We start from the raw sequence: 15,318 nt of genomic DNA, 5'->3' as shown, positions 1-15,318 counted from the left end.
GTTTTGACAACACTTGTATTCATGAATTTTACCAGTTGCAAACATCTGCTGGAAACTCAGATTCATTGTGTAACAGATTCTGTCCTGAGTATCTCATCAATGAGGGGAATTGACTGGTGCAGATACAATCAAGACATGCACAGATCAGTACTGGATCCTGTTCAGCATCAGTCAAGTATACTACCTGACTACAGCTGAAACCACTGACAATTTATAAGGAAAAGTGAAAACACCAGAGAAGAGCTGATTTCAACAAGTGAAATCTCATTTCACTCTGAGCTGTGTTCACGTCCAACTGATTTAAATTGACTATTGAGTGAAGCCAGGTCTATTATGAAACTTATCTGACTAAATGTTAGGGTACTCGGATGGTTTGAGGCACCACGGCTTCAGGTGAAGTGAATTTAAATCCACCTCTTTGATTCCTCACTGTCTGAACACACATCCATGATTACACCCCTCAGCTCTAAAGCAGTGCGTGAAGAAAGGTGTCAAGCTGACCAAAAACTGATTGAACTTAACATGAACTTAACCATCTCACAGGGAAAATCATGTATCACACTGTCTCACCTCTGCACACATAGACAATTGCTATGGAATGCCATCTAAATCAAATTTAAATAAATAAATAAATAAATACAGGTATGACATAAATAAATAGTTTTTTTATTTTAGAAATTAAATTTTTATATTTCAGGGGACTTTTATTTTTTCCATCTGTTATATTCAAATGAGGAGGTGTGGTTATCTCAAAGATTCAGACCAAAGCAACAGCAACACAACAGAACTGAATCACACATTGATCAAGCTCATTGAAAGCTTCTGTGCTACTGTCATCATAAATAATAATGTAATTTTATTCCTTTATTTATTCATTTATATTTATTTATTTATTGACTCACTTGTATGTTTATGTACATGTATTTATATATTTCTACATTTATAACCTAATTTATTTATTTCAGGATTTGTTTCATAGCTGTATTTATTTATTTATGTATTATTATTTATGTATTTATTTAATATTGTTTTAGATATGGTTGCTGGACATCTGGCTTCTTGGAAGATACAAAAATGCAGACTGTTCACATAAGAGACCAAGACCATGGTTTAAGTATATAATAGTCTATAATATACAATATACAGTATACAATATACATAAATAAATACATAAATTAAATGCATTACTTTTATACAGTTATCAGACAGTTGATGTTACAAATACATCTCTTGAATAAACTGTGTGAACTTCCAGTTAGCAACCAAGCTAACAAACCTTTTAACTGAGTTAGCCAGCTTACCTTCAAACTTTGCTGAAGAAGACTATGTGATGTAGTCAAAAGCCCTAAGAAAAGCTAGTGTGAGCCTTGTGTTGTACTCAAGCAATTTAGCATAACACTTCCTTTAGGTTGGGGAGTTCTATAGTGAGATATAGAAATGGTCAAATCATGGCAGAGAAGTCCCAACTTAAACCTAAACCTAGTTCTAACCTGAGCCCTAAAACTTAAAACCAGGCCCCCCTCGACACACACACACATACACACACACACACACACACACACACACACACACACACACACACACACACACAGTCTGGAAAAAAAATCCAGAATTAAAGAAAAGCTAAATCTATACCCTCTACAAGAACACACACAGATTTGTGTCAGTCTCTGGAGTTGTTGCCATGCCGACACGCCTGTCACTCCCCCACAGAGCCGAGCAACGACAGAGCTCTCTGTTACTATGGTGACCTGTGACTGGGAGCTTGGCGATTGGCTGCCAGGCGCAAGAGCAGCGATGTGGAGAAAATGGAGAGAATGCATAAGGAGAGGCAGAGAGCAAGGGGCAGAGGACTGTGCAAAGCTGATAGAGTGTGAGAGTGAAACTAAGTGTCAAACAATACACACACACACACACACACACACACACACACACACACACACAAACACACACACACACACACACACACACAAACTGAGTACAGAGATTATACTTTGGTATAAACTTCTTTATGAGATATTCCAGTGTCCTTGGATCTTAATAACAGGATACGTTAGTGTAGAAGGTTTTGTGTTGTGTGTTTGACTTGTGAAATCTTAGACTGGTTCAAACTGCATTTAAATATACAAGTATTTTAGCTGTGAACCGGTAGGGCCACCAAAATAACTTCAATACTTAATTTACACCTGGTATTAAAATGTTACCTGTATCTGATAAAAGCCCATGCTAATGCAGGGGTAAATGCACATAGAATACATCAGCCACACCATATCTGGACCACACCTCCAGATATAGTCTGGCTGAGAAGAATTCTGAAGAAAAGAATCTGACCAACAGGTTGAGAGGTCACCTAAACTTCCAATCAATCCATCTAAAGCTACAGGTAGCAGCAGTAATGTTAGCTAGCAAGTCTTGCAAGTTCATTTGAATACTGCTTTCTGAGATCCAATCACAGTGAGGGCATAACTGAAATGACGCAAATGCATTTTAACACCAGTTGCCAAGTTTGCTTTAGCCTCCATCCTACTATGTCCAGCAGGGGTGTAATACAGGAAATGACATCAAATGTGATTGTTCTATAGTAGTCACTGACATCCTGTCAGAATGTACAGTGCATTCAGAGAGTACTCAGATATGTGATGTTTCAGCCTCAAGCTAAAATCATTTAAGTTCATTTTTTCCCTACTCAGTCTACACTCAATAATATCCCATAGTGACAAAGTGAAAACGTTTTTTGGGGGGAAATTTACGAAAAAGGAAAAACTGAAATGTCATTATTGACAAAATCATTCAGACACATTATTATGACACTTCTCTTGGTCATCTTTGAGATGCAACTGCAACCTCAACAAAATGTGAAATAAGTGAATAGAACACTTCCTAAACAGACACGTATCTTCTCTGCTGCCGCTGAGAAGCTCTTCAGAACATCCACCTGAGATCTCTTCTGTTCAAAGTCCTGGACTGGCACCAGTTTGTGTGTTCATGCAGGTTTACATCACCATGTATGAATTCAAGAGAGCTTCTTTGTGTGTGTGTGTGTGTGTGTGTGTGTGTGTGTGTGTGTGTGTGTGTGTGTGTGTGTGTGTGTGTGTATGTGTCTTACCTTGATTGTAAGTGTTCCAATTGTACCTGCAGGTTCTCAGTCTGCTCCACCTGCTCATCCAGAGATCGCTGCAGCTTCCTGCTCTGGTTATGAGACTCATCCAACTAGACATGCAAACACACACACACACACACACACACACACACACACACACACACACACACACACACACACACACACACGCACACTTATATTTGAGATTTGCAAGACACAGCATTGACAGGCCACAGGCAAGAACTACATCCATGAATGTGCATGACTGAGTGAGTGATCAGGTCTTTATGTCTAACTCCCTCTGTTTGATATGTAGAGTTGGTCAGAGCGGTTAGTACGAAACCTCGTTTTCAGTTACTCATGTCTGTCATGTTAAGATTATTGCATTGCATGTTTTACACAATGCTTTTATTGTTGTGCGTAAGAGTATTCTCTCATTTCCAGTTGCAGGTGTTTCTGTTGTTTACATGTTATTCAGATCTGCTAGTTTCTTTAGCAGTTACCAATGACTTCTCTCTCTCGCTCCCCCTCTCCTGCTGTCTCTGCTCAGTGTGTCATATGTTTAGTTATTCCTCTGCCTCCTTTAGCAATAATGTAATGTAATATAATAATGTAATGAAAGTTTATTTGCCAAAATGCAGGCGAGGCTTAGTGAACTGGAGGTGCTCCTCCTCTTTCCAGCAGTTCCCAAGCAGCTGGAAAGCCAAGGCGACTGGGTGACTGCCTGTAACAACCAGTGGCTGTCACACCACCATTGTGCCAACGAAATAGCATCATTGTGGGGCACCTCCATGACTCACCTGGTAGAGAGTATACCACATAGGCATAGTCCTAATCGCAGCGGCCATGGGTTGGAGTCCAACTCGCAGCCTTTTGCTGCATGTCCTCCCCTCTCTCTCTCCCTGACTTTCATGTCTCTCTCTTACTGTGCTATTACAATAAAAAAGGCAAAAATGCTAAAAAAAAAAATTAAAATAGCATCATTACATTGGTGAATATATTTAATTAAATGGCATGCAGAGTATATGACAGGCACCAGGAGTTTATCCCACGTCTCAATGAATGATTGACAGACACACAGAGAGGGCCAGGTGAAAACTTTATAGATTCATTGACTGGCCAATCACTGTGGCAGCCCAGCAGGAATCCTCCTAGAGCTCCAGAATGCCAGTCAGACTGTGGAACAGTCTGTAGAAAGTCTGTACAAACAACAATAAAATCTTGTGCTTGTATGACAACAACCTATTTATTTTTATGCTGACAGCTATTTCTACTTTGATATTATTTTCTTTTAAATGCTGAAGTTTATAAACAAGTGTTTAGGCATTCCAGGCTGAGTGAACCAATGTTCGGTTTTATTTTTTTATATGTTGAATTATATTTTCTGAATCTCTACAACAAACAATGGTGTGTCAGAATGTTCACAGAGTTGTGACAACAGCATCTCTGACTATGATGCATTTTTTACTATAAGTCCAAAAACACATATGCAGCCATGTTCCTACCTCATCCTCGGCTTGTCCCAACTCTTTTTTCAGCTCCTCCACCCTCAGCCGTAGCTTCTTGACTTCAGCCTCGTGACTCTCCACTCTCCGGTTGGCGTGGGCGAGCTCCGCCGTCTTCTCCTGGAACTGCTTCTTCAGCTTAGCGTGAATGTGGCGAAGGTCGGCGAGCTCCTGAGGACACAGTGGACAGACAGAGAGGATTTACACTTCCATATTCGCATCTCATTTGCTACTAAAAAATAGCAGCTGATTAATCAGTTCATCATTTAAGTCATTTCTGAAGCAAGAATTGAAAAACAATGTACTAAAAGATAAAATATTCAGTTATGTAAATGAATTTAAAAATAATCATTAGTTGCAGCTATAATTGAAAATGTCCCTGACTGACTGACTGACTGACTGATCATAGTTCCACCACTGGTCAACTGAATGCTACAAGACTGAGTTGGAGTTTTCTCATCTGCCATTGCTTTTTTGAAATGAACTGGCACAAACAGTTTCTGTTCGGGGGTTGGGGGGCCTGGAGCTTTTCCTCCAGGCTGCTAAACAAACCCCCCTCCCTCCCCTGACCACATTCCTTCTGTCTAGTATTTATTTTATTCCCAGTAACTGTTTTATTCTATTTTCCCTTATATTCTGCACTACATGACTCAGGGGGAAGCTCCACACATAATTTGGGTGTTTTATGCAATGACAATAAAGATACTTGACTTGACTTTTACTATTAAAGAAGCTCATGAGGGCGTTACTACTGAGAGCTGTAGGAATAATGGGAGTTGAACCATGGAGTTAACCTCTTCCTCTTTAGAGGGGCAATAGATATCCAGTAAAGACATCTTTCTTGATGATCTGTTGGAGCAACAGTCTGTACAGTTAGTACACTGGCTGTCTGGGGCCTATAAAAATAGTCTAATGCTCCACAAATGATAGATGGTGAAAAAAAGTCTTGTTTCTGTCTATATACACCTTAAAAGACAGTCCATCCTGGTTGAAATGTTTCATACAGCCAATGAAAAGGCTGTGAATGAGAAAGAAAGATGAAAAATTCACCATAGCAAAGCCAGTTTTTCCTTCTTAAAACATCCCTGCCACAATCTACCTGCAAAACCAGTAACTACAGCCAAGACGTCCTGACCACGGCCACGCGAGTGTAGCAGCCTCTCAATGGAAACATCATGCTGTGTTCCAACCCATTTCAATTTTTTTGTAGCATCTCTTCATCAGGCTGTAGTTTTAGGTGACTGGTCTCCTCCACAGATCTGACTTCAGATCAGCTATGGGAAGGTGTATTTCACAGGAAGATAAAAGTGAACCATGAGAGCAAAGACTGACTACACATGAGAGGGAGCACACAAATCCAGACAAAATCATAAGTTCACGAACATGTCATTGTTTTGGCGAACTGTTTAGCAGTGAAGGGAGAAAGATTAATTGCGTATGAGAGGATGAGTCTGGTGTTCTATATTTGAAGTTTGATCAAACGTTTGGTGAAATAGAAAATTATGTGCATACAGTAGTAAATACAGTCAGACACTGACTGTGGACTCATCGTTTGACAGATCTCAGCAGTGTTTGAAACATGTGATATCTACTATCCAAAGGATGTCTGTCAGTTTTGGTAGAATTTAAATGAAGATTTATGGAGATAGACTTTGATCGATTTTGCATATTTTGAAAACTATAAAGTCACAGACTTCTGAATTGGACATATGTTACAGTGAGACAAACATCGTTACATCTGTGGATGTGCTGAAAAAGGACACATGACTTTTTTGAATTTTTATACTTTGGAAGGTGAAATATGTAGAAATTGAAAAGATGTGCTGTACACAGTGCTGTATTAAGCCACACCCATCAGTCATTAATCAACTGAGTCATAAATGTAAATGTTTGTAAAAAAGTAGCAGCTAGTGCAAATAGCTGACAATTATCATGGTAGAGATAAATCATGAAGAGGATTTTAGGAAAGTGGTTTTGTCTCATCTTTGTTTGCGGCTGCCAATGAGCCAGAATGAGATTAGAGTGTCCAAACTGAGGTTAATCCAAGAGGGCAAATTTCTCTGGGCAGGTCCATTCTGTTGAGAGAGGTCCCAATACTTTTTTCACTCTCTTTGATCGTGTAGACGATGCAAAAAAATTGGCCGGATGCAGAGAGGCGTACATCCTGCGTCAGTGGGTCCTCGCTGGGACCAGGAGGCTTATACAACTATATGTGCTGAGGAGAATTTGGATTATGGGACGGTGAAGTCAGCTGTGTTTAAAGCATATGAGTTGGTCCCTGAGGCATTGGGTGAAGGGTGATAAGCGAACAAATATGGAGTTTGTCCGTGATTTGTCCTCCCATTTTCACCATTGGTGCTCAGCTGCTAAAGTTGATCATTCTGTCTTTGTGAGCTGGCTGTGTTAGAGCAGTTTAACATTCCCCAACACACTGCTACTTATGTAAGTAATGTATCTGCTGACATGTAAAGGTTTTCCAGAGATGTGCTCAGTAGGGGGTGGAAAAATCAATATGATGGCTGATGGATGGCGGTCCTGTGGAGGTCCAAAGATTTCTAAGACTGGTCTGTTTGGTTAGCCTGCATTTATGGGGTGACCTGAGGGTGTAATTCCTGCTGTGGGGAGGGTCATTGGAGGTTAAGGATAACTGTAATTTTCCAACGCATGCTCCAGCTGTGCTCTATGGTTTCAGGAGGGACACCGGTGTGTGGGGACCTGTGGGTGCTGGTTCTGGCTTTGAGCTGTTGACAGATAGAGACAAAGAGCCAGACACACACAGACACACACAGATATAGACACAGACAGACACTGACAGAGAGACACAGACAGACAGACAGACAGACACAGACACTGACAAAGAAACAGACAGAGAGACAAAGACAGGAACAGACACAGACAGACACAGACACAGAGACCCGACTGTGTCCCCTGTCTGTTATCAGTAAAACAGAAGCTCTGAGGTCTCCACTGTTCACCTCAGAGCAGACAAACAGGCCACAAACCTCCATATTCCCTCCAGCTTCATCATTTGAAGACTATGTAATGAATGTCTGAAAGGGCAGAGGAGGGGGAGGAGAAGAAGACGAATGGGAGGAGGGGGAGAAGCTATTGAACATGAGGGATTCCAGAGTGATCTATAGGTATGAGTGTGTCTGTCTATACCTCTGGAGATGTGAATGTGTGTGTGTGTGTGTGTGTGTGTGTGTGTGTGTGTGTGTGTGTGTGTGTGTGTGTGTGTGTGTCTGTCTGTCTGTGTCTGTTAGTTACGCCACACAGCCCGTTAAATGTTTCCCCTTGACTAGAGAGACCCTGAAGTCTGCCACTACATCTGCTCCACTAGACACACACAAACACTTACACACATGTGATATGTGGAAATAACGTATATGAGTACAGCTACTTCGCATTAGTGTGAACACACAAAGAATCAGTGTAACTCTCCCCTCCCCCTCTGCCACACTGAATTTAGGATTAATTTAGACAGTGAAGTTAGTCAAAAAGGCTGGGTCTGTGCTTGGCAGGAGTCTGGACTCAGGACAACAGTCCTCTCTCCTGTTGTGGAGAGACACATACAATGTAAGATGGTGGCCATTTTAAACAATACCAACCACTCTCACCACAATATTCTGGCAGGACAGAGAAGCAGCTACCGCTGTAGCACTGCGCTGCAGCACAGAGAGGTTCAGGGGATCCTTTGTTCCCACTGCCATCAGGATGAACACCTCAGCCAAAGGAAGTGGACTAATTATGTGCCTAAAATGCAATATCATTTAAGGCATATATTATTATTCTGCATAGTTATTAGTGGGAATGCTGAGGCATTCACACTATTGTTCTTCAAATCTTTATATTTTATTATTATTGGTGGGATGCTGAATGAAGCAATCCCACCAATAATAACTACCACTATATGTTGTTGTCAGGTCAAAAATAATGTTTGTTTGTTATTCAAATCTTTATTAATATTATTCTTATACATCCGTTTTTTTACAGTCTCTAACTACTCCTTCAAACCGTTTAACTATCAAAACGTTCAGCTTTTTCTGTAGATTATTGGATGTATTCAACTATTTGATATTATTTATAATTTTTGAAATATTAATCTTATGAATTTTGTTTGCCTTTCAAATGAATAGAGACCATGTTCAAATCCTTTAAATCTTCAGCTTCTTTAATCTTTTTAAGTATATTTTTTGGGGCTTTTTATGCCTTTATTTCACAGGACAGTAGAGAGACAGGAAATGGGGAGGCAGAGAGGGGGAATGACATGCAGTAAAGGCCGTGCAATGCGGGACTTGAACTGGGGCTGCAGCGAGGACTGTAGCCTCTACACATGGGGCGCCTGCTTAGACCACTACGCCACACGACGCCCTGCTTCTTTAAACTTTAACTATGTCAGGATACTTTCAGCTACAGACCTCATTCAACCTTTAAACTGTAGACAAGCCTTTCAGCTATTAAGCTTGTATTCAAATTTTTGAATTACCACAGTTTTAGTTTCAAGCTTTTTTCTGATCATTTTTGAGTTTATAATCGGTGTGTATTGCATGGAATTTTTGAGGCTAAAGTGGATGATAGCATCGCCAGAGTAGGAGAAGCTCTAGAAGTCCTCTGAAAAGATTTTGTTTAACTCGTCCTCACAGCCACATATTTCGGTCTTAACAAATAATTTCTTCCTCATTAGTAAAAAAATTTGCCCTGTTTCATAGAAATTGTCAACCTTAGTATACTGAGAGAATTTGAAATTTGACCCTGCGAGCATCCTCAAACTCTCCCATAGACTTCAATACAAATTCAGGAGGGTTGGTCATTTTGCTGATGTACCGTTTTGTATTAAATAGCAGGAGTTTGAGAGGTTTGTGACCCCTGTCTACAATATATTTGTTATGAGCTCTGTGTCTTCAACAGCCACTCTCTCTCTTACACACACACACACACACACACACACACACACACAAACAGGCATGATGCTTTCCATCATAGTCTATATGGTCATAGGAATCAGCGAAAACAGGTCACATTTTCTGTATTGCTCAAAAGTGTAAAATAGCCTACTATAAGCTCCAGAATCATAGAGGGAGATGACAGTTACACTGGTGTTATACTCGACATCCTGCTTTTACTTTCTTTCGGTTGTTAACTACTACTGCATACTTTGTGCTACATAAACTGTTCAACTATCAAAACTTTCAGCTTCTACAGGAGAAGTATCCTTTTTGATACTATTCATCAGTTTTGAAATAATAAGCTTTTTCTGCAATTTATACAATGTAAGTTAACACTAGAACCACCAAGATGGTCTGACAAACCCTTTGAGTTTTTATTATGTAAATAACTTTGTTTAAATAAAAACTACAGGTCTCTCACTCCGTGAATTTTCCTAAATATATGTTTTTGATGTTTTTCTGAAGCCTAAAAGGTATTAAAATAAAAAACAAAAGATTTCTGAGCATTAATTCTTCGGACCGCTGGGGCCAGCTGTGGCCAGCTGTGGCCTGGGAATCATTACAATGTTTCTATTTATTCGCGGTTTTTGTGCTTCTGTTTTTTTTCACTTATTGTTTTCATTTAACATTAAGTCTACATTTTCATATGCGGAGAGAGAACAAGAGTCACCTTCTCAGAACCTTAGCGAGGGGGAAGCTGATGGTTTAGTGATACGGAAAGTCACTGTCGGCTGGCACATCTGTCAGCATGTCCACTCATGACGCAGCCACTTTGCAAACTTTATTTTGTGAGTACAAACTAGACCTTGATTTTGTAAATAGTCGGCTTGTAGGCTATAAACAGTAAGCAACATCTAAAATCACTCTCATTTATAATGAATAAAGAATTATAATACAGCCTAATAAATCTCAACTGTGCTGCCGGCGGCTGTCCAGTACACACACCACACCGGTCTCTGTGCGAGCTTGTAGGCTATAGGTCCAAAACTTTAAACTGTTCACAACACTGCCAGCTTTGAAGCGATTTTTCAGCTTATTCATATCTTAAAGTTTCGACTATTTAGGATGTAGTTCATCTTTCTGTTACTTCTACAAATGATTACTTCTTCATATTTCTAAGGCTGTCCACTCCTACTTCCACCTATGGTGGTAAATAATTTGGCTTTCAAGTTTTTCAACAAAACGTTTCAGTTCTCAGATTTTGCAGCTAATGGACCTCAGCTCCTCCAGTTTAACATTTTGGCATCTAATTTTTCAAAGCACTGTCAGAAATTTCTTTCAGGTGTGACATTAAAAGTTTTGCTTGTACATTTCTTCCTTCTTAGGTTTTTTTTCATCCCGTTTAGGCCATTGAGCTTTCAACTAACATGTTTTTCTGTTTTTCGCATTTTATATATTTTCTAGAGTTTTGTGCTGTTTGTTACAGTTTCCAATGAAAACTTAGACGTTTTTCCACCATTTCATACCATTCAACCTCCAGTTTACATTTTCTGCTTTTAATCTTCAGCCATTGCTTGAGCTACTTTAGCATTGCTTCAGCAGTTGTTTCAGCATTTTCAGCTTTGCTTCAGCAATCTCATTCAGCTTTCAGTATTCACACGCATTTTCAGTAGAAAATGCATTTTTTTTGTTCTCTTTATTGGTGGGATTGCTGAATGAAACAATCCCAGTATATGTTGTTGTCAGGTCAAAAACGAACATTCCATTTATTATTATTATTATCCTTCCAACCCATTTTTTGGCCCACTACTAGTCCTGCATTTTGTCTTGAACGAGACATTCCACGCATTACTTTTCTCAGTGATATGTCTAATTATTTTATATAAAAATTAAATAATAATAAATAAAATATTAATCGTTTTGTCAGATTTTTTACAATGGGAGTCCATGGAGAAATTTGTTCAAATCCTTGAAACCTTTCTCCTCTTTGAAACTCAACTACTTTGCCATACTTTTAGCTACAGACTTCATTTAATCTTTAAACGGGTCCCAAGACCCAAGCTATTTAAATTGAATTAAACTTTTTGATAGCTTGTACAGTATTTCATTTATCGCAGTTTTAGTTTTATTTCTTTTTTTCTGGTCATTTTTGAGTTTATAATGGGTGTGTATTGCATGGAATGTTCAGGGCTAGGGTGGGTGACATCACCGCTAGAGTGGGAGAAGGGATTAAAATCCTCTTAAACTCTTCCTAAAGGCCACAAATTTAACTCTAGGCTCATTATTTCCCACCAACTGGACAAACTTGTCGGCTTTCAGACAATGTGACTAACAAAGCACAGAGACTCATAGAATTTGAATTGTGCCCTTTCAAAGTGGTGGGTTACCATCTAACTGCCCCATTCACTCTAATGTAAAATGAGAGTAGAAAATCAGGAGGAAACAGGAAGAGAGGCATTTTTTAAACCGTTGCATAGGCCACATTTTTGGCACCACAGACAAGCATTTTATATGACTGTAATCAGCAATGTCTCCTCTCTCAGAAAATCTAAACATTCATGTGATAACAGTTACGATATTTCACTGAAACGCCTCAGTTCGAGAGGTATATTTCAACTGAATCTCTGTCCCACTCAGTCAAACCAAAGCAGTTAAAATCACCACAGCAACCTCTGAGTGCAGGAAATGGGCTACACAGGTGGATCAAATGACTTGATTAAAGACTCCTCTGATATCTGTGGTGATTATCAACCACTTTACTGACATTTCTATTTAATTCAGGAAAACTTCGGCAGTTAATTTCAGTTTGTCATGTTCCTACTTTCAACTCCCATTCACCTCCAGCCCTCCCCTCCCCACCAGTACAACTGCCCCCTCTCACCCTCACCTCAGTCATCTTCCACCCCCTTCTCCATAACAGTTGATCAGGTGAAGTGTCAACTTAAGAAGATCAAGACAAGGAAGGCCCCAGGCCCGGATGGCATCAGCCCCAGATTACTGAAGGACTGTGCAGATCAGCTCTGTGGTGTGCTCATGCACTTGTTTAATCTGAGCCTGAGCCTGGGGAAAGTACCGGCCCTGTGGAAGACCTCCTGTGTGGTCCCAGTACCTAAAACCCAGCGCCCCAAGGAGCCTAACCATTTCAGGCCTGTTGTCTTGACCTCTCACCAGATGAAGACTTTGGAGAGGATCATCCTCAGTCACCTGAGACCACTGGTGAGCACACAGCTGGACCCCCTGCAGTTTGCTTACCGGCCTAGTGTTGGGGTGGACAATGCAGTGATCTACCTACTGCATAGATCACTGCTACACCTGGAGGACAGTGGGAGCACTGTGAGGGTCATGTTTTTTTGACTTTTCTAGTGCTTTCAACACGATCCTGCCGCCACTGCTCAGAGTGAGGTTGGAAAGTGGACCATTACCTGGCTGCATGGATGATAGACTACCTCACCAACAGACCACAGTACGTGAGGCTTCGTCACAGTGTGTCTGATGTGGTGCTCTGCAGTACAGGTTCCCCCCCAGGGTACGGTGCTCTCCCCTTTTCTCTTCACCCTGTACACCTCGGACTTCACACACAACACCACACACTGCCACGTCCAGAAGTTCTCTGACGACACAGCCATTGTTGGGTGTGTTTCAGAGGGAAATGAACTGGAATACAGGACAGTCATCAGGGACTTTGTCAGGTGGTGCAAGATCAACCAGCTTCAGCTTAATGCCAGCAAAACAAAGGAGATGATTGTGAACCCCAGGCGGAAGACATCCCACTTCACACCAGTGAACATCTAGGGACTGGACATCGAGGTGGTGGAGAACTACAAGTTTCTGGGGGTTCACCTAAACAACAAACTGGACTGGTCCACCAACACCCACGCTCTCTACAAGAAGGGTCAGAGTCGCCTTCACCTGCTGAGGAGACTGAGGTCCTTTAGCATGTGTGGGGCTCTCCTCAGGACCTTCTACGACTCTGTGGTGGCCTCAGCCATCTACTTCGCTGTGGTCTGCTGGAGAGGGGGCAGCACTGACAGGGATAGGCAGAGGCTCAACAAACTGATCCGGAAAGCAAGCTCTGTCCTGGGCTGCCCCCTGGACTCCATTGAGGAAGTAGGTGACAGGAGGATGTTAGCTAAGCTGACATCCATCATGAACAATAACTCTCACCCTCTGCATGACACTGTAGGGTCTCTGAGTAGCTTCTTCAGCAGCAGACTTTTACATCCTCACTGTAAGAAGGAGAGGTTCCGCAGGTCCTTCATTCCAGCAGCTATCATACTCCACAACGCCTGCTCTTCCTGACCATGTGCAAACTTGCACTTTTTCATGTACATATCGTGTGTATTGTGTCCATTGTATTTATTAGTGTATATTTGGTGTATTTTTGATGTATATTTCCATAGATGTTTATTCTATAGATGTTTATTTTTCTGCTGTGGTAAATGAATTTCCCAGTTGTGGGATTAATAAAGTTAATCTAATCTAATCTAATCTAAACTGACTCCACATTACATATAGTGTAATTGGTAGATTACTTTGGAGCTACTTTTGACTCCAAAGACAGGTATTTTATATATCACTGCATTGAGTAGAGTCTCCTTTCTCAGAAAACACATGGTTTTAGCTGATAGGATTTGATAGTCTTTGATTGGCAAGCCAGAGGTTGAAAGGTGTGTCTCAGCTGAGACCAGGTCTCACTCAGTAGGAATTGAGCACTTAGGATCACCATGGCAACCTCTGAGTGCAGATGGACAGACAGAGGTGATTCAGATCAGCTAATTAGACAAATTGGCGACAGCCAGAGCCAGAGGGCATATTGGTTTCAGGATGTCCGTCCATCCAGAAGGAAAAACGTCCCATTCTGGTGGACACGACATCTCAGAAACACGTTGATGGAACTTCATCAAATTTGGCACAATTGTTCAATTAGACTGATTAGATTTTGGTGGTCAAAGCTCAAGGTCACAGTCGCCTCACAAATCATGATTTTGGTCTCATGAGCGCAATATCTCCACATCTCCTCAAGACAATCCCTTCAAATTTTGCACAAATGACCATGGGGACTCCCAAATGAAGTGATTGGTAGCCATTACTCAAGACTAACACAGACAGAGTTAGTGGCAACTCCGTTTTAATGTTAGTTGCAGGCATTTAACAATGAAGCTCAGTTTCAGATTTTTCTCAGCAGTCAGCAAGGCAGTTTAGCTTCAACTTGGGCAGAAGCAGCAATCCCACCGCAATCTTGGGAAATTGCATTGTCTAGTTACTGTGGTACTATTGTTCTTCAAAACATCTTCTTTTATTCTTACTTCTTCCGCCTTTTTACGGTCTCCAACTACTCCTACATACTTTTTCGTGCAAAAACCACTCCACAATCAAAACGTTCAGCTTGTTCTGTAGATTATCGGATATATAGAACTTTTTTCTACTATTTATAATTTTCAAAATATTAAGCTTTTTCTGCAATTTTTTTGCCATTAAAATGATAGATAGATAGATAGATAGATAGATAGATAGATAGATAGATAGATAGATAGATAGATAGATAGATAGATAGCTCATTGTTGATAATAATAATAATAGTAATAGTAATAATAATAACAATTCATAATAAATAAACAACAATAATTAGATTAGTCCACTTCCTTTGGCTGAGGTGTTGTATAGCCTGATGGCAGTGGGAACAAAGGATCTCCTGAACCTCTCTGTTCTGCAGCGCAATGAGATGAAACATTTGCTTCACCTGTAGCTGCTTTTCCGTCCTGCCAGAATGTTGTGGAGAGGGTGGTTGGTATTGTCCAAGATGGCCTCCATCTTACATTGCCTGCAT

General features: G+C 40.6%; 1 protein-coding gene and 1 long non-coding RNA gene across 4 annotated transcripts in view; one reads left to right on the top strand and one right to left on the bottom strand.

Annotated features, from left to right (window-relative positions):
* LOC147817987 (uncharacterized) overlaps nucleotides 1–15,318 on the top strand; it is a 273,041-nt gene that overhangs the window by 58,620 nt on the left and 199,103 nt on the right. The gene's annotated exons all lie outside the window — the stretch shown is intronic.
* The window catches only part of ccdc102a (coiled-coil domain containing 102A), a 101,526-nt gene that overhangs the window by 3,692 nt on the left and 82,516 nt on the right, over nucleotides 1–15,318 (bottom strand). For all 3 annotated transcript variants that reach the window (XM_023425555.2, XM_023425556.2, XM_087179100.1), the window contains exons 8-9: nucleotides 4,606–4,776; nucleotides 3,107–3,210 (exon numbers count right to left, since the gene is read on the bottom strand). In XM_023425555.2, the coding sequence (XP_023281323.1) occupies nucleotides 3,107–3,210; nucleotides 4,606–4,776 (275 nt within the window). The remainder of the gene's footprint in view (nucleotides 1–3,106; nucleotides 3,211–4,605; nucleotides 4,777–15,318) is intronic.

This window comes from Seriola lalandi, unplaced genomic scaffold (genome assembly GCF_002814215.2).
Source record: "Seriola lalandi dorsalis isolate HSWRI2012SDOR001 ecotype SW California unplaced genomic scaffold, Sedor1 jcf7180002054784, whole genome shotgun sequence".
NCBI lineage: Eukaryota > Metazoa > Chordata > Actinopteri > Carangiformes > Carangidae > Seriola > Seriola lalandi.
The sequence above is the reverse complement of the archived record's forward strand: the minus strand, read 5'-3'. Positions and strand labels throughout refer to the sequence as shown.